Raw genomic sequence first — 20,822 nt, forward strand, 5'->3', positions numbered from 1 at the left:
ATATCACACCTGACAACTATGTGCACGATGTCCACCATTCGTTTGATAGATAAAAATGAACAATCAAGGTAATGGGTTGACAGTTAACCCTTTGAGGGAAGGGCGTTGTGTTTACACAGGCAAGACAAAATGTATTCAGCATACGTAAGTAAATCTTACATAAACACTGCCTTTTGACAAATCCACTGTGCAGGAGGTGTTCTCCCAGATCGCCTAATTCCTCCTCCCCAGGTACCAAAGTACAGTTAGGTATTTAAGCTAATCAGGTATTTTAATTTTATACATGATTATTTTTTGGTTTTTCCATCTTTTGAAGTTGGAAAGGTAAAGTGTGAATCCAAATTTATAGTTATTTTCTCTGAGAGGCATTTTAGAAGTTGTGAAGATGAAGGAAAACTAAGTTCTATGGACAGTCAAGTGCTTGATAACGGTGTTAGTACCTACACCGAAACGTCGCACTCATTGCAATAAAGAAGTTGACTATCCATAAAACTTAGTTTTCCTTTATAGTTATTGTTGTAAATGTATTAGCAACAAACACATGTACATATACACGTACTCACACTTATATTTTTTTTATTTAGACCACACTCACACACACACACCTGACCATTTCTTTTTGAAAGGTTGAATAGCTTAGTTTAGACATTTTCTATTAAATTTGTAATGGAGTGATTTTGTTATCATGATTTACCCTTAAAGCCAAACAATGAATGTGCTTCACTTAAGGTGATTTTGCCTTCTGTAAAATTTCAAATCCATTCGAATAGCTTTTCCCATGTATCAACAAAATATATGAATTTACATAAATTATGTAAAACTTTTTTAACTGGTTCGTTACATAATTTACAAGCTGCTGATGGTACACAACCACCTTAAAAACATGAAGATAACTACATATTCACTCTTGATGTTGTGTAAAGCTTTCAAATGAAACCACCGTAATTCACTACTTGGAGTACATCTTTTTACCATCAAATTATAGTTTCTTCATTCTGAATCAGTATATGTTTTCCACTTACTGTAGGTCTTAAGTTTTGTAAAATTAAGATCATGCCGAATTTTATGAAATAAGTTACATCCAGATTTATTATGTATTTTTGATATGTTGAATGTCAATATTGGTCCTTGAGAATCTTTTACAAAATGTTTTTTGTATTGATATGTTGTAAATAACACCAAATCGGTTCTAATTCGATATTTTTTAACAAATTCATCAAACTCATATATTTTATATTTTTGAAATTGTGTTTGTGTCCAGTCAAAATTCCAATCCTTACATAGTTTATACCTTGACCTTTTCTTTGACCCTATCCATATGAATTTAGTTTTTCAGCATTAACCTTTCAACCTGAAAATCCTGCAAAAAAATATAATGTGTTCATTGTAGCGTAGATACCTTTTTCAGATCAATCTGAAGTGAGTGTAGTGTCATCCTCAGATTGTGCCAGTAGAGATTTTATGTTGCCTATTTGAATTCCTTTTATCTTACTATTACATGTATTTTTTATCATGATTGCTAAGATTTAGGCACAAAGAACAAATATATAGGGGGTAACCTTTAGCAATTGAAGCTGCGGCTAACTTATAGGTTGTATATAAAACAGAGATGGGAGACCAGTTTTTCAAATACATATTATATTTATGTTCTGTTGGTATACAAGTTATCAAGCCTTGTTTTTGAGATATGGATAATAATCCTATTTCATATCCATTATTTAGGGTATTAATCAAATTTTTATGTAGATCCATCCAAAAGAATTTTAAGAATTCCGCTGTGTGCCAGTTCTTTTAACATTTTTCATTCTACCATGGCTACGTGAAATGCTCCAATTTGATTGGTCAATCAATAAAATATATGTATCAATTTGGATTGAAAATGCGTCTGATTTCACGGCGCTTCACTGCGCACGTATACAACACTGCCGCACTACTTCAGCTTGGCCACCAACATGACTAATATCAACACAACAGACGTGATGGAAATGCTGATGAAACATTTATTAAAACTACTACGCGTTCGGCTTCAAATGAAATTTAGAGACTATCAATTCGGTCTAACATTCATGTAATTTCCAAACACAGTACGTTTATCTCCTAATTTTTTATTTTTTTAATGTTTCAAGCACCTCTTGATAAGTAAGTTCACCTTCCAAAGAGAGTGACGTTTGAGAATCTAGCCTTGACACTTAAACTTCAGAAAATAAATCTTCAATGTCAATCTGTGTACAGTCTCCTGTTTTGTAGAATTTAATATAATACTTTCTTACCTCTTGTATAATTTCACTTTGAGGTTTTACTTTTGTTCCATCCTGTTTTTCGAGAATTAGGATGGATTTTTCATCATGTTCGATCCATTTGGCTTTGGATTTTATAAAGGAACCTTCAGTAGGACGCCGGGCTAACCCCGTGGTTAAAGCGTTCGCTCGTCACGCCGAAGACCCGGGTTCGATTCCCCACATGAGTACAATGTGTGAAGCCCATTTCTGGTGTCCCCCGCCGTGATGTTGCTGGAATATTGCTAAAAGCGGCGTAAAACTAAACTCATTCACTCACTCACTCTTATTTTGTGTAAATGTTCAATTCAAGTTTAAGTGATTTGTACTGCTCCATTATACACTTTGCCTCCCTGTCAGCAGTTTGTTCTAGATTACTCTCAAGTTGGTTTAATTCATTTTCTAATCTTGCTTCCAAGGCTACGTTTTCTTGTTTACGTGCAGATGAAAGTAGTATTGACGCTCCTCTTATGTTTAACAGTAATATTTCCCATAGTAATTGATTATTGATTGTAAGCACTCTTTCGTCTTCTATCGTTTTGATTTCATGTTGTTCTAGGGTATCGCTTATTTCCTTTTTTTATAACTTCCACATATTTCGTATCCTTCAACAGCGAATTATTGAACTTCCAGAAGCCCTTCCCTTTCTGTATATTCGAAGCTGTAATTGTGAGTGACAGTTTCAGTGATCTGAATTAATACTTGCTTGTATATCTCCTCTACAGAACTGAGAACATTATGTGATGAATACACAATGTCATTTAGAAAGCGGGTTGTGGAACCCTAGCCCTAACCCTAACCTAACCCTAACCCTAACCCTAACCCTAACCCTAACCCTAACCCTAACCCTAACCTAACCCTAACCCTAACCCTAACCCTAACCTAACCCTAACCCTAACCCTGAGCGACTTAGGCGGCTGAACTTGTGTGCTGGCGATTAGATGCCTGACTCTGAGGCCCATATAAGTTAATCAAAGTATATATCTTATCATTGATAGTCACATCCACTGCTACATAGTTGCCATCATCTTTGTCAGTTATTTTTTGCATAACCTTAACCTGAAAATTATTGCTAAATTACTGTCCCCATGGATTACTTTTAAATGGACTAATGTAGCATTCCCTATGACCCCATTGTTGTTTTATTAGTTGTTCCTGGTCAGCTTGTAGAAACTAGATCTGAGCCCTTTTGTTTCTCAAAAATCTGAAATCTAGTTTCCTTTTAAAGTTATTTTTTACGCCTCTTTGCATCATCTGTCATTATTGTCCCTTTGCATCATCTGTCATTATGGTCCCTTTGCATCATCTGTCATTATTGTCCCTTTGCAACATCTGTCATCATGGTCCATTTGCATCATCTGTCATTATTGTCCCTTTCGTCATCTGTCATTATTGTCCCTTTGCATCATCTGTCATCATGGTCCATTTGCATCATCTGTCATTATTGTCCCTTTGCATCATCTGTCATCATGGTCCCTTTGCATCATCTGTCATTATTGTCCCTTTGCATCATCTGTCATTATTGTTCCTTTGCATCATCTGTCATTATTGTCCCTTTCATCATCTGTCATTATTGTCCCTTTGCATCATTTCTCATTATTGTCCCTTTGCATCATCTGTCAATATTGTCCCTTTCGTCATCTGTCATTATGGTCCATTTGCATCATCTGTCATTATTGTCCCTTTTCATCATATGTCATTATTGTCCCTTTCCATCATCTGTCATTATTGTCCCTTTCCATCATCTGTCATTATTGTCCCTTTCCATCATCTGTCATTATTGTCCCTTTGCATCATCTGTCATTATTGTCCCTTTGCATCATCTGTCATCAGGGTCCCTTTGCATCATCTGTCATTATTGTCCCTTTTCATCATCTGTCATTATTGTCCTTTTCCATCATCTGTCATTATTGTCCCTTTCCATCATCTGTCATTATTTTCCCTTTGCATCATCTGTCATTGCACATAATTAATTTTCTTCGGTGACATATTGTAAATATAATGTATGATGGCACACAGATTTTGGCCAATGGATAATGCAATTGTTATCAAATATGAAACGAGCAAAACTAAATGAAACATAAATGCTTCCGTTTGTTCCATAACGAAACAGCCCTAATTAACAGTCACATTTACATAGAACACGCAATGTCATGTGTCCTGATCGGTAGATATCGAGTCAGTCTTGCTCAAACATTGTCAAACTTCATTTTGCCTCTAAAGTTTTTGGTATACCCTCTAGGATACTGAATAATGTTGTAACTCGCCGTGACTTGACATGTGCGATCACTCAGGTGGGGAACATTTCAGAGGCTTGTAAAGATAGATAAATTAAAACAACTTTGAAAAAATCAGATCAGACTATCAATTGTGAAACTACACTCTGATAAAATGTTTGTTTCCCTCAGAACATTGCAGAAACATCTTGAAACAGCACATGATATAATAATTACTAAACATACGCTTTGCAACTTTTACACACATTTGGCTACAGGTACAAAAAATATAACTGCCGAGAATAGAACTGTATTATGTGAACGGCCAGACATAGTTCGTTTGTGAAATCATTATCTGCGTACTATCAATATACTATATGAGGGATATGAGCCTGTAGACGAGGCATGGGTGAACGCTTCCCACACAGCCAGGCGTCAGTGGGTACTCAGTGAGGATAGCAGAGAAACAGGGAGAAAGTTACCTGTCGGAAAAGGCGAGAGGCATATTGTTCTCCACGCTGGATCAGCCAGTCAGGGGTTTCTCCCTGGCCTCGGTTTTCAGAGTTAAGGCCAAGAACAACAGTGACTACCACACGGAAATGAATGGTAATGTCTTTCTAGAGTGGGTGAATGGTAATGTCTTTCTGGAATAGGTGAATGGTAATGTCTTTCTGGAGTGGGTGAATGGTAATGTCTTACTGGAGTGGGTGAATGGTAATGTCTTTCTGGAGTGAGTGAATGGTAATGTCTTTCTGGAGTGGGTGAATGGTAATGTCTTTCTGGAGTGGGTGAATGGTAATGTCTTTCTGGAGTGGGTGAATAGTAATGTCTTTCTGGAGTGGGTGAATGGTAATGTCTTTCTGGAGTGGGTGAATGGTAATGTCTTTCTGGAGTGGGTGAATGGTAATGTCTTTCTGGAGTGGGTGAATGGTAATGTCTTTCTGGAGTGGGTGAATGGTAATGTCTTTCTGGAGTGGGTGAATGGTAATGTCAGTCTGGAGTGGGTGAAAGATAAGTTAGTCCCAGCTTTGTCTGAACAAGCACGTATTGTCATGAACAACGCCCCTTATCACAGCGTGCCAGATCCAGACAGTAAAGCATCAACTTTCAATAGCCGAAAAGGTGACACGTTAACGTGGCTAGAACGCAATAATGTGTCATTTCCACCAAAGGCAACAAAGCTACAGCTATATGAAATATTCAAAACATCCTATCATATCACTGTGATCTCAGTCCTATCGAGTTGATATTGGACATTGTCAAAGGTGACGTTGCACGCCAAAACACAACGTCAGTCTCCGAAACGTTGAAACACTTGTACGTGAATCACTCAGTCGTGTACCAGTCGATATCTGGAAGCGATGCGTGGCCATAGTGGAGGACGAGATGTTTTGGCGTGCAACGTCACCTGCATCAAGTTACCATTCCCCCCATAGTGGTAACAGTAGGTAACATCACAGTCGAGTCTGATTATGAGATTGATAACATGAGCGAGGCTAAATGTGATCCGTGACATATTGACATGACCCCTATAAGTCAGGAAACAGCCGGCGCTGTTCCACCAGCTGGTTGTCACCCCTCGGTGAAAGCCTGAAAATAGAACAATATTACACGATAGTTTCTTAAACAACTTTTTCCGTGGTAATAAAACGTCATATTCAGATCCTGTTGGGTCCAGCGGTTTATTTATTTATGTTGTGTGCATTTATCCCTATTTCGAGTTATTTAATCATTCATATTGTTCTCATTTGAATCCAAACGGGCTGTAGTTACTTCTTGTCAGTGAACGCTATGTATCTTAGCTAATTGACATTTACATAGTTTTCGCAGCTACTTCACATCGTTCGAAGGCGTTAGCATTCTAAATTGAGGTGCCTTGTGGGTGTTATCCCGAAACTGGCAGTCTCCAGATGACGTAATTAGGGAGGTGTTATAATCCACTGCCAGAAATGGGACAAACGGAAATTGCACTGCCAGAATTGGGACAACTACCATCACTTATTAGGACTAATTAGTTTGTGTGAAAATGAAATCGGATTAATTAATCCTTAATTAATCTTGTGTTCCTAAGGAACTACACAATAGGCCAACGTTTATACATGTAGATACAGTCATTTATCAGAGCAGTTCACATAAGCACAGAATAGTGGGTTGAGGCTTTTTTTGTTTTAGGAACCAATTTCAGTGGTGACATGCAGAACGTTTTGATCAAGTTCACACGTATTTGGTAACATCAGCTACCAAACTTGACAGTACTGGTACTGATAGCGACATGGGCTGCAACACATGTAACTGTGCTGGCCAATGTCCACTAAACAGATAAGCCTGAAATAGCATGACTTCTTCGTATGACAATATTGACAAACTTTAGCATTCACGAAATAAAAGAAGTTGTTATCCATACATTTTGTCATTATAACACAACATGTTCAACTAACCGTCAAAAGAACACACAAACCATTCATATTTTACAACCAATACATATTTCAATTCATATATCCAAAACAAAATTGTATTTCATATATTTATATCTTATAGTGATCTGTACCTTTGCCTTTTACGTTCGGAATTTTACGGAATATGTTTTGACGAGTAAAAGAGACTGGCGACTCTGTTTTATATTATATATTTCCATTATAAGGTTTTGTTTGTACTTTTATTTGGTTATTTTCATATTTATCGGCGTGTTACTCAGCCTGTGAAGGTAAGATATTTAGGAGTTAGAAAGGTGTAATATAAATATTATCCAAATGCAGTGACCATATGTCGGTAAATGGTTTCTGTCTGGGTCGCTCATAATTTATGGCTTTGGTGTGTGTGTTTGTGTGTGTGTGTTGATGATGAATTTTATGGAGAAGCATGAACAATGTGAATGACACTTCCCCTAAAATGTATGTACAAAGTAAGTGACTTCAGTAACCCATGCATGTCGTAAGAGGCAACTAACGGGATCGGGTGGTCAGGTTTGCTGACTTGGTTGCCACATGTCATCGGTTCCCAGTTGCGCAGATCGATGCTCATGCTGTTGATCACTGGATTGTCTGGTCTAGACTCGATTATTTACAGACCGCCTCCATATAGCTGGAATATTGCTGAGTGCGGCGTAAAACTAATTTCACTCACTCTCACTTATCAAAGCACATCGTTGGATTAAGGAGTACCTCGGCAATCGTAACATGTTTTAGCGACTGCCATTATGACATTATAAATTAGAATTACCTCCCTTGCACTAGTGTTTACACCTCCGTGTAATAATAGTGATGAAACTATAGTGTAAGAGAGATGGGTTTTCAGATCATTCTCGAATGATCATACGTAAGCAACGTACAGCAGGCACGACATTTACTGCGTAAGCATTTGTTGCCAATCCACCCTGAAATCTCGTCGTCTGTTATCGACACTGGTAACCTCAGTATTGAGAGTCAGTCACTCGCCGCAAAGTTGATCGCCAGACATGTCGAAGAAGGATTTTGTCATGAACGAGTATGTCAAGGAGGTAAGTGTATCGAACACAAGTAGAGTAACATGAGTTCCGTTGTCATGCAAATGATGTTGCAGAAGTCTTGACAAAACGAACTAATATGAAAAATGCTGGACCTTGTTTATTGGAAAAAATACCGAAAGTTCAGTTTTCAAAATACCTTTTTTACCCAAATTTTCACATGATTGGTTTTATATAAATATGTCAACTGGGTTTAATTTTATGAATTATAGTGCTTTGATATAAATTATAGTGAGTATGGTTGTATGTAGGTTTTAGCAATATTTCCAGAGTATCACAACATATAGGACAACAGAAATTGGCTTCACACATTTATACTAATATTCCAACTGCTCTTTGGTAGAAGTATATTACCTTGTTAAACAAACTGTAAACATTGACATTCAATCTGGCAGGCTTCCAGTACTTTCAACATATAAACCAGATTTGCTGAAGCTATATACATAGCTATATACATGTATATAGTGGTCTAGTGTTAAAGGGGCACTGATCCAGAGCGATTAATGTTTCTCGCCAACAGTCTAATTACGAAACCAAGCTACAGGCTGGTCAGTACCTGCTCCCTCGACCATGACGGACATGGGGACTGGGCTACTGTCCACCTTGGCAGAATTTCTTCAACCTAAACAGTGGGACATTAGGAAGGATGGATGCCCATCAGATGCCGTTATTTGAAAATTTCAATATTATTGAGTGAAAAAGATTTAATCTTTGTTGATCAGTCAAAACTTATACTATCAATTGCGCATGAAGATGGTGCAGCCGAGGTAACGGTGTCCTCCCAAAAGTTACATGTCCCAAAAGTTAGACGCGTTAAAACAACAAAGGTTATCGTCGGTTGCACTGAGGCTCACTACACTGTTACCTTCGTTAATTAATGGACTAGTCCAAATGTACTAATCCAAACACAAAGAGGAGAGATTATGGATAATGACAATGACTTTATTTTATATTGTTTATGTTGGAAGAATAGTAAGAATATATCTGTGTTTCTTATTTGTCTTATATCTTACTGGCTCTAACAGGCTTTTAAATTGTCTGTACAGCTAATACCTTGAACTTTCTTCAACTGTACTATTCCATGACTGTATATGCATGTCAACTGCAACTTGTTTAAACATTTGAAGAAACTGTGATTCATTACCAACACCTTGAAATAACCAAACATAACCAAATCCATATGAAAACAAAAATAAAGTACGCACAGGTGAAACATAGTTATCATAACCACAATTATCGTAATACATTAGCATATTATAAGCTTTTTTTTAATTCTTTGTTGATGCATATTTACAAGTTTAAGCCAGTATTTTATGAAACGCCGTTGTGCATTTATATACATTGTGTAACGTCCACATTCACCATAAACAATTACATTTGGTGTTTTGGGACCAAAATTTAAGAACTTCTTACATGCAGTTAAATGTACATCTTCAATCTTATAAAATTTATTAATACCCCATCCTTCAGCACCCTACAAAAGAATTGGTTGAATTTGGGTATCAAATATTTTGAAAAATACAGAATAGTCAATATTATCTAATTTATATAAGTGGAGCAGTACTTCTAGAAGTGCCCTTTTACCCCGAGATGATAAATCTAATATACATTTATTGAATTTACATGAAGATGAAAAAGGAATACCTAGATATCAATATGAATCAACTGTTAAGACACGTTCACCTTTATAAAACCATTTCTCATTTCTCGCTAAGGGTCCACCTCTTCTAAAAGCAACAATTTGAGTTTTCTCTAGATTAATTGTCAACATTAGCATTTTGATCAAAGTATTTCTGTACAAATGTGAAAAACATCTTGTTAGTGTATGGGACAGGTTCATTATATCAGTGGGTAAGGCTAGGTTGTAATCACAGATTGATTTGTCTGACAATTGGGATGTATGACTTTTGGGACGTCTAACTTTTGGGAGTAAACCGAGGTAACAAACCAGTCAAGAATTCTGGGATATCATCCGGGTACTCACGGGAGAAAGGCACTAACAAAAGCAACAACCAGTCCACAGAAATTGATCTTGATCAGTGCCCCTTTAACAGAGAGCCATGATTGGATCCTACACTACAGCCAGGACATGACCCTAAACCTTGACTGAAGGAACCCTTCAGCTTCACTGATCTCAGCAGGGCTTCTATTGCAGAATGACCATGATCAGCATTAATTTATACAAGTAATAATACTAATAGTCCTGGTTATTTTGCTACAGGTTCTTCAAGATGAATTGTTGAGAAATGATGCATTCTTGACTGAAGAGGAAATCAAGACTCTCTTGGCGGAGGATGAAGATAAGGAATATAGAACAAGGGAGACAATTATTGGCTATCCCATCCACCCACTTTACCGTGAACTGGGCAACATGTTGACAATATGGATGCAGGAGAAGTATGGAAACCCATCTTTATATCCAGCATATAGGGGCCTTTTGAACATTTACAAAATGTTTCCAATATTAGGATTGTAGACAATTTCATTCTTCACTAATTTTGTAGTTGGCATTTCATTACTATTCATGGTTAGGCCTCTTTGTTTTATTAAATGGTTTACAAAATGGGTGTCCGCCCGAGAAAGCCACATTTGAAAAATACCAATTGCCGCTAAAGCCATATTTCAAGTGCAAACCTTGGTGTAGACTAATGCTTAGTCTCTGAATATATATATAATTTTGATAGTAACAAACAAGCCCATTTAAATTGAAAAGGAGCCCCAGGGAGACCAGAGATTCAGAACCTGAGGAAATCTAGACTTGCTTTATTTAGGGCTTTAGCACTGCAGAGAGAGCTTGGCAGTGGGGAAAATAATGTGGTTCAGGGACTGTGAGACAGTCTAACCTCGGTGCCACGAAAACCACAATGAGTAAGGGAATCAATACCGTTTTTTCAAATAAGAGTCACCATAGATCACAAAGGACTGAAATTGAAGTGTAAAGAGGTGTTAGGCATCACACATGGGGCTGTTTATAAGTATATTTATGCAATAAATGTTCATATTTCTAAATTGTTTTTTGTTGTTAGTTTTTAGCATTAATGTAAACATAATAACTGCGGCAACAATAGATCTATCTGAAACAGTTATCAGAAAAGGATAAAACATTGAATTAAGTTAATGTTAACTAAGTTAAAATGCTTCAAAGAAATAATTGGTTGTATAATCATAAATAATTTGTATACGGTGTTTGAGAACCTACGCGAGGCAGCAAGCTTGCATGATCTGGACTTTTCTCCACGAACAATTCAACTAGATTTCTAGATTTTACATAATGAATATTTCATTATTTCATGCCTATTATTTACGGTAACATGGATTAGCTAATAGCGCATTGCCGGGAGAGCCAACATTTACACGATCACTCAACCATGCCCATTGCCAGTTGAGCCACACCATTTTAAACTCTTTCTTAAATGTGGCTTTCCCGGGCTATAACCACAAAATGTTTGGTCTAATATAAATATACTTAATTGCATTTCCAGATCAGTACTACTACCAAAGGCAAGCTGGTAGTGTAGATCAGACCATAATGGAAGTAAAATTGCCAAAAATTTCCAGATAACCAATTGCCAATATCAACATAATACATGATATTATTTTCCATATTATATGAATAGGGGTAATACTTCACTTCACCTAATTGTAAAAGAGAGCTGGCCAAAATAAGTGTTGTTATAAGTTCAAAAACATATTCTGTAATTTCAGTTTCAATTTGTCTTTTTGTCCCTTAGACTGTATGGATAAGTTAACACAGCACTTGTATTAAAAAAATGTATTTTACAGATATTGCCCTGCCCTGAATCTGCCCAAGTATGACTTGCTGGATGAGAAAACCTATGCAGAGTCAAGGTATGTGTGTAACAACATGAAATGAGTAAATTCACAGAATATCATTTTACACATGTTTAAACATTCACATGACATATATCTATGAGCTATTGCTTACAGAAACCAGAGTAGCTTTTTAGGAACACATTTCGCTGTTTTGGTCATGTTGGGGGGTGGGGACCTTTTAACACCACATGCTGTTCTAACAGATGTACAAATTCTTGTAGCCCTGGCTAGCTATTCTCGAAACATTCGTAGCCCTACAAACCTCTTAAGCCCATTCTTAACACTTTGGCTACAATCAAAGTTAAGAATTATTAGAGACTCTGAGCGTTTAGAATAAAGGCCCTGGTCACATTATCAGTAGACCAAACTGGAAACCAGGAACAACATTAAGTCTAATAATGGTGCCTAGCACATTATCGCATGTACTATGCATACCAGCAGTGTTTAAGATTCTGATAAATTCAGTGGGACAACTGGACTGGCAGAATCCTATTAAAGTTGTCAGTCATGTTTTCATTTTATGATTGACGGAACAGTAAAGAACTTCACTAGCCCTGATCCACAAACTACAGTAATACAACAATGGCTGTGACATGTTGAAGTATGGGAGATACAATCACTTAACACTTTGTGGAACTAAACCCACATGAGAGAGTAAGTTTAGCTGGTGGATGAAGTGTACAGTTAAACTATGTGTGGAGTAACTGTTGCAAGTTTTCTGGGATATATTAATATCCGATCACAATCACAATCCCACTCACTGTATAATCAAGTACTATATTTCATCAAGAAATCAACATACCAATAAACAACACCAGTAATACCTTTGGTAATAATGTTAACTGTACCAGATAAATAGAGGTGTCTTGGACATTTAGACTGGCACATATTTTCAGCGGTGATGCAAAGATACGAAAGATTAAAGCAGCTGGGTACCCGTAACACATGTTATATCTGGGATTACACTTTCTTTGTAAAGTACAGATTCTAGTACTTTTATTGGGTTGAGTCCCATCCGGGATTCGAACCCACACCCTCAGAGTCAGGCACCTAATGCCAGCCAGCTCACAAAGTCAGGCGCCAAGACAGCTCAGCCACCGGCGGCTTCCACAAAAATGGAAGTCAGACAACTGGTAGTCTAGACTGCGGACTTTGTGTACCCCTCTGATAAGTGTTATTTAAGTAGCTGGGTACTTGAAAGTGGTACCTGTCAGAACAGTAAGCACTGCTCCTTCCTGTCACACTGAACCTATTCCATTCCTGACACAGCGAGGAATGACACAAGGATATATGTTTCAGGAGCGCCGTGGTCGCCTCCATACCCATCTCCCCTGCTGGAGGGCCTGAAGACACTGTGGACTATGTGGGGGCGGGGAGGAGATCAAGTACAGGATCCGAGAGGTCCTCCTGGTCAGTAATGAGTCGGTACTGGTCACCAGTATCTAAGTAATACAGTTGGCTCTACCCCCATGTATAGTGTAATAAAAGTACACTTTAAGCCTGAACTATTATAGTTAAACTACGAGGGCGGCTTGCGTCCGAGGTGCTGCCCTACGTTATAATGGTTCAGGAACCGCTTCTACTATTACACTATAAATGATGAAGTAGAGGAACTATTCTTTCTTAGATGCCAAATTTAATACACACAGATTAATCTAGGCAGAAAACAAACAGTAAAAGCAATGGTGTGGGGGACCTAAATTAACAATCCTCAATCAGGGCTAACTTGCGGGCTCTTCCAGTGACATGTCTGCCCCTACGTTAAGACACACGTGGCCATAAAAAACAAATGATAAACAGTTTGAAGGCGGCTTACGTTCCGGATTAAAGCGTCTTCTCTACAGTCGTTTGAGTCGAAGAGAAGCGGACCAATGAATACAAATTTGATCATTGTACAAAATTGCCACATAAATATAAATAGTACACATGTTTATCATTTACTAATACCCAACAGCTTTCTTATATTTGAAAATTTTCCGGACTCCACCAAAAAAGTTGTTTAAGAAACTATCATCATTGAAAACGCAAAAGTTGTTATCTGTCGCGTCGGGGTGAAACCGCATAAACGGAACAGCCACTATCGCGTCGTGCACAGGATACACATGCCTGATGAAAAATGAAGTTGAAAGCTGACGTGACACAGTTGATGATTAAAGTGTACAATTTTTTCCGTGCTGAAGCCGAAAGGGGCAAACCATTTTATGCCATTAATAAATTCCGTAAGCAGGCAGCAAAAGCTTTAGGAGTATCAGCAAGGGTACTGACAAATGTTTTGGAACACAAACATTGTGAGGGTGATGCGAAGCAGGTAGGGGTCGTGTCAAAATCACACAAATTAACCCTTTCGGTTACAATGATCAAATTTGCAATTCATCGGTCCGTTTCTGACTCAAACGGACAGTATATTATTTTAGTTACTGCTGTGATTATCGTAAGCCACATTGGGAATTGTGAACGTCGCACTTCTACTACCAACGTAAGGTTTGAACAGTAAATCCAGATAAAGTCACTCGACATTCCACAGATGCACTGTGGGACTGTGGACATAGGCTCAGTCAGCGAACATTGCCGTGTCACTGGTTAATTGTGATTCAAGCTGAGACATTTATCCGTTGAAAAAAGTTAAACGTAATGTTTCCACCTTTGATGTTAGCCAAGTGAAGCATCTGCAAGGCAGGAAACAGGGTGCTACACAGTAGTTTACTGTAGGAGGCTCTACGAGACGATGACACCTGACATGCATCATGACATTGGTTACCAAGGATACGTTTGATTACAAGGGGGCAGAGGAGTTTGGTGTAGCGACGTCTTTTCAGTGTGATGTAATGCAAAAAGGTGAACTTTATCGCCAAATAAAGTACTGTCAGCGCCTGATGGTGTCATCTTTGCTTCAGTTGTTGGGAAAGCGTGGCATTTTGGACCTGTTTGGAATCAGGAAGACGGTTGGAACTAAGGAAATATGGCCGGTATCCAAAGAGAAGTTAATCAAATCCTTCAAGGAGAAACACTCGTAAGCTGATTTGCGCTACCTGTGTAATCACGATAGTTAACTGCATGGTATATGTAGGTAGAGCTCAATGATATGGTTGAATGTCAATATGCCCTGTTGCTACAACTCCTGGCTCAGTATACATCACATGTTTGTCTTCTCCAGAGATGAATATTTACAATCTGCTCTTAGGTCTAATAGTACAACCAAGACACAATGAACTGGAACAACTCAGAGTTAATTGTTTCAACAGAGAATTCAAAGCATGATAGTATTTGGCCATTCAAACTAAGGAGAAACAGACAAAACCTGTCTGTTTTCTCAGAAAATTTTATAAGAGCAAGTTTCTCTAAATACGATGGCTGCACATTGTCACCAGACATCTGCCCCTGAGGTGTCAGTTTGGTATCTGTATGCACATGTTGATATAAAGAGCGAATTAGGATACTGTTTCTATTTGTCAGGCCTAACTCGGAGCTGTGGGTGGGAGCGAGAGCACTGGCCAAGCACTTCCACCGAGACAACAGCAACTCCTGGTGGGGCACCAGCACTGGGAGTGAGTATACCCTGCAGACAAGGTCGTAGACAGACAGATGTATACAACTGACAGACAACAGTAGCTTGCAGAGGTGTATGGTTGACAGACAACAGTAGCTTGCAGACGTATATGGTTGCCAGACAACAGTAGCTTGCAGACGTATATGGTTGACAGACAACAGCAACTCCTGGCGGGGCACCAGCACTGGGAGTGAGTATACCCTACAGACAAGGTCGTAGACCGACAGATGTATACAACTGACAGACAACAGTAGCTTGCAGAGGTATATGGTTGACAGACAACAGTAGCTTGCAGACGTATATGATTGCCAGACATCAGTAGCTTGCAGATGTATATGGTTGCCAGACATCAGTAGCTTGCAGAGGTATATGGTTGACAGACAACAGTAGCTTGCAGACGTATATGGTTGACAGACATCAGTAGCTTGCAGACGTATATGGTTGACAGACAACAGTAGCTTACAGACGTATATGGTTGACAGACAACAGTAGCTTGCAGACGTATATGGTTGACAGACAACAGTAACGCAGGCGTATATGGTTGACAGACAACAGTAGCTTACAGACGTATATGGTTGACAGACATCAGTAGCTTACAGACGTATATGGTTGACAGACAACAGTAGCTTGCAGACGTATATGGTTGACAGACATCAGTAGCTTGCAGACATATATGGTTGCCAGACAACAGTAGCTTGCAGACGTATATGGTTGCCAGACATCAGTAGCTAGCAGACGTATATGGTTGCCAGACATCAGTAGCTTGCAGACGTATATGGTTGCCAGACATCAGTAGCTTGCAGACGTATATGGTTGCCAGACAACAGTAGCTTGCAGACGTATATGGTTGCCAGACATCAGTAGCTTGCAGACATATATGGTTGCCAGACATCAGTAGCTTGCAGAGGTATATGGTTGACAGACATCAGTAGCTTGCAGACGTATATGGTTGACACACATCAGTAGCTTGCAGATGTATATGGTTGACAGACAACAGTAGCTTGCAGACGTATATGGTTGCCAGACATCAGTAGCTTGCAGACGTATATGGTTGCCAGACATCAGTAGCTTGCAGAGGTATATGGTTGACAGACATCAGTAGCTTGCAGACGTATATGGTTGACACACATCAGTAGCTTGCAGATGTATATGGTTGACAGACAACAGTAGCTTGCAGACGTATATGGTTGACAGACAACAGTAGCTTGCAGATGTATATGGTTGACAGACAACAGTAGCCTGCAGACGTATATGGTTGATGGACATCAGTAGCTTGCAGATGTATATGGTTGACACACATCAGTAGATTGCAGACGTATATGGTTGACACACATCAGTAGCTTGCAGAAGTATAGATTTCAATAGCTGATAAGTCATGCAGATTTCATCTGACTCCTACAGTCATCCTTTTCCTTTACTCTATTCCATGAGTCATACTTTCCTAACGTTCGACCTGGTTTGTATTTCAGCTGAGATGGACAAGAACGAGCATGCCCTGAAGACGCTGAACAAGATCATGGACAATGCTACCTGGATCAACATCCACTGGCTGCCGGTGAGTCCCCGGCAACTTGTAGTATGGTTGTTTAACTGTGGACAAGTCTTCATAGGTCCACAATGAAATCATATGGTTCAGTGGGCACCGAGCACTGGTTGGTTGTAATGTGTCATTTGTCTAATGAATTGCTGCTCATGATATCAGTCACTGGTTTGTTTTGTCAGGGCTCTGTTATTCATAATGTAAGTGAGGACACAGCCTTTTTGAAAAGAGGTGTGTGTAGTTTGAATGTAAATATTTTGAGGAACAGTTTGCATTTGTCACAAGGGTACAGGATACAATCATAGACTGGTGATGAGGTCAATACCTGTTTTTATGGATCCTGCGAAAAGCAATATTGCTGCTGGCGGGTCTATAACACAATCCTTCAGTCAATAATATTGCTTTTTCGGCGGGTCTATAAAAACAGGTATTGACCAAATTCACCAGTCCATAATTGTTTTATTATGTAATGACCAAAAAATAGCTTCTAAAAAACATGTCCATTTAGTCAAGAAAAGTAATTTTATTTTAAGCTACAAACCAATAATGTTATGTTAACAATACTGTGACATGTAAACAACAGGATGATGTCATAGCTTGGCGTCAAAATCTATTTTTAGTAACTCAAGTCAATATGACTTTTGGTCGGACCTGGGTTAGAGTCAATATGCCACTCTGTCGCCGGTCACATGACCGCCTCTAGACCAATCAGGTAGCCGAAAAAATATGCTAACATAATAATGTACCATATTTGGTCTGCCCCACCGTATAATTCCTGGAATATTGGCCAGAGACATAAGACTTCACCCTCTGACCTCGCCCTGACCAGCTGCACCAATGCCCTCACCAACATGGGGAATTGTGTTGGCATGTGTCCCCCAGCAATTTCAGTGGTGACACTCTGGATGACCGACGTGTCATCATAACGAATCAGAGGATGTTGCTTATGTTACTAGTACTTCACCTACATGATGAAGTGTAGCGACGACTGTCATAGCAACAGCTTTATGTGTTATTGTTGACTCACTCACTATCCTTCTTTTTTTCAGCATGATGTCATTATAGTGGAAATGAGACAAGAGGAAGGTAAGTTGTCACATCAAGCATAATATTAAGTTTACCACTACAATGAATTTTTATGACACAAAATGAAATTTTGAAAGTGGTCAAAGGTAACACATGTTATTTTTGGGTATACGCTTTCTCAGTAAAATACAGATTCTTGTACTCTGTTAGGTTGAGTTCCATCCTGCATTCAAACCCGGCTCAGAGTCAGGCACCTAATCACCAGGGTTTTGTCTTCATCAACCTAAATGACAAAAGCAGTAAGAGGGTGTATTGGCTTATGAGAGTGTTGTGTGATGTTTCAGGCTATGGAGCCAGATGGCTGGCTGATGGCTCCATGTTCCGTGGCTTCCTGGAGCCGCCAGATGGTGGAGCCGGACATGATGTGGGTTGGAGGCACTGAGATCGCGGACATCCACTGGTCATCAGGATGGCCGAGGGGCCTGGGTGACCATTATGCGCTGACAAGACTAACCAGGATTTAAATTAGTTCAATAAATTAAGAAGGAATTTACAAACAGAAGCAGCTCTCTGGCGTGCCTTCTTGTTTTGCGGAGTTGTTTCCTTCCCTAAGTACCAGAAGTAGTAGTTGTGGGTTTGAATCTCAGTGTCTGAGAGCCTGCTGGTTCCACCAAAGGGTAACTGTCTTGGACTGGCACTGCTTTGGGCTTGTCTCTCACAATAACTTAGCATGATGATGCTGTTTAACTAACCATTAAAACACACACAGGGTTAACTAAAGCAGGTTTTGACCTTGATGGTTTGTCAGCTATTATGTGGAGGTGAAGCTGGCATCACGTACCGAAAATGTATGTATAAATACTGTGTTCAGAGTTTTGAGAACCTATTTCCAGTTGCCAGCGATGTTGTGTACTACTGGCATCGGGTGGATAATGATGCAGTGCGGAAAGATCCGTTACAATTGGTTCATCTTCAGAACAGCGTCATAATATGGCGTGAAAAATATTGTAACAGTGACCAAATTTAATTTTTTTAATTGTACTTTTTTATTTGATTTAAAAATAATAATAATGATAATAATGATACCGAAAATTTATGTAGCACCAAATCCAACCACTCAGTGGGTGCTCATAGGGCTACAAAACCACTGTAACCTGGACTATGTCTGAACTTACCCAACTCAATTATAATTACCATTGGCACAGTCACACCATGTTGATATGGATTACTAGAAATAGTCTTCAGCATACCTGGTTATAGTAAAGGTAACAAACAGGTAGTCACAGTCTGGCTTGCGGACTTAGTTGTTGTCATATATCATGTCAGTCACTGGATTGTCTAGTCTAAATTCCATGATATACACACGGCCTTCCCACACCTGGATATATTACAAAGAAGTGTGACATTTACAATGTAAACAAATATACAATATATGGCATAATGTTATCAATACATACTGGACCTTCTGAATCAATAAGTTTGGCCTAGAATATGGAGAAACATGTTGAATAACTAGAAGCAGGGAGTTGTTTGGGGACTGTGAAATCAGGTTAGCGAGGTTTAACTGTGCATAGTGAATTGAAGTTGTTGTTTCAAAGAGTACCTTTCCGGAACTCAAATCAATATTTTGTAAATGCGTCGCTATGAATATACTGGTTTTGGTTTAGCAAAAAACACTTTCAAGCTGTGTTTTTGTACAAGCTAAAGTGATGTTGAGGGAAAGTATTGGAAAATGATTTTACATTGCAAGTCTATATATACTGAAACACTTTGAAAACAAAAGTGGATATTTGATCATGCTTTCAGGGCCCCATTGTAACACATCTGTTGCTCCTTTTTCTGCCAGTTCTCTGAAAAATATTTTCCCAAGTTTCACTATGCATTTTTATAATGTGTCAGTATATATTCATTTTTAAGCGTTAATTTGTCTAAACAGGTTTACAGTGGTCCATGGGCTCCCTTCCACAAAGCAACCTTTACTAAGGTTAACCTTAACTCCATTCTTTAACATTGCACTAAAGGTTACCTTAGTGACTTACAATCACTTAGGGCTTTGTGAAGGAGGCCCAAGTATATTAGTTTAATTTGCACAAGATAAACATACAACTGTATTTCAAGTTGAATAAATTATTTATGTATCTTTGAATATGTTGACTCATTGGACATCTGTTAGACATTTAGACATCAGCTCAAGCAAGGGAAATAGCCTGTGTGTGTCCAGCAAAGGTGTAGCTGTGTAGTAATCAGAAAGGATGATGTAGCCATACAGCCATAAGTGATATAGTAGCCTGGATGGATGTAGTAGCTCAGAAGGCATGGAATGGTGTGCTTCAGCAGCCTGGAAGGTAATTTTGTAGCTCAATATCTCAATTCAGTGGGTTTTGAATTTTATGTATCTCAGTGGCCTGGATTGATGTAGCTCAGTGGCCTTAGGTGATGTAGCTCAAAGTGGCCTTGAGTGATGTAGCCTGGGTGATGTGTAGCTCAGTGGCCTGGGAGTGAGTGAGCTCAGTGGCTTGGAGTGATGTAGCTCAGAGGCCCAGGGTGATGTAGTAGCCTGGAGTGATGTAGTAGCCTGGAGTGATGTAGCTCAGAGGCCCGGAGTGATGTAGTAGCCTGGAGTGATGTAGCCTGGGAGTGATCATGGCCTCAGGAGGCCTGGAATGAGTGCTGCTGGAGTGATGTGGCCTGGGTGATGTAGCTCAGAGGCCGGAGTGATGTAGTAGCCTGGAGTGATGTAGCTCAGAGGCCGAGGAGTGATGCTCTTAGTAGCCTGGAGTGATGTAGTAGCCCAAGGTGGTGTAGCTCAGAGGCCTGGAGTGATGTAGTAGCCTGGAGTGATGTAGTAGCCTGGGGTGATGTGTAGCTCAGAGGCCCTGAG

General features: G+C 39.1%; 1 protein-coding gene across 1 annotated transcript; it reads left to right on the forward strand.

Annotated features, from left to right (window-relative positions):
• The first annotated feature begins 7,727 nt into the window (after window positions 1–7,727).
• On the forward strand, window positions 7,728–18,383 carry LOC124276869. The gene is made up of 9 exons (XM_046712535.1): window positions 7,728–7,988; window positions 10,216–10,391; window positions 11,778–11,843; window positions 13,178–13,238; window positions 14,723–14,838; window positions 15,282–15,373; window positions 16,845–16,930; window positions 17,965–18,001; window positions 18,286–18,383. The coding sequence occupies exons 1-9, from the start codon at window positions 7,947–7,949 to the stop codon at window positions 18,381–18,383; spliced, it is 774 nt and encodes a 257-aa protein (XP_046568491.1). The 5' UTR covers window positions 7,728–7,946.
• The last annotated feature ends 2,439 nt before the right edge of the window (window positions 18,384–20,822 follow it).

Source organism: Haliotis rubra, unplaced genomic scaffold, assembly GCF_003918875.1.
Source record: "Haliotis rubra isolate DU_JTF1 unplaced genomic scaffold, ASM391887v1 Scf2140, whole genome shotgun sequence".
Lineage (NCBI taxonomy): Eukaryota > Metazoa > Mollusca > Gastropoda > Lepetellida > Haliotidae > Haliotis > Haliotis rubra.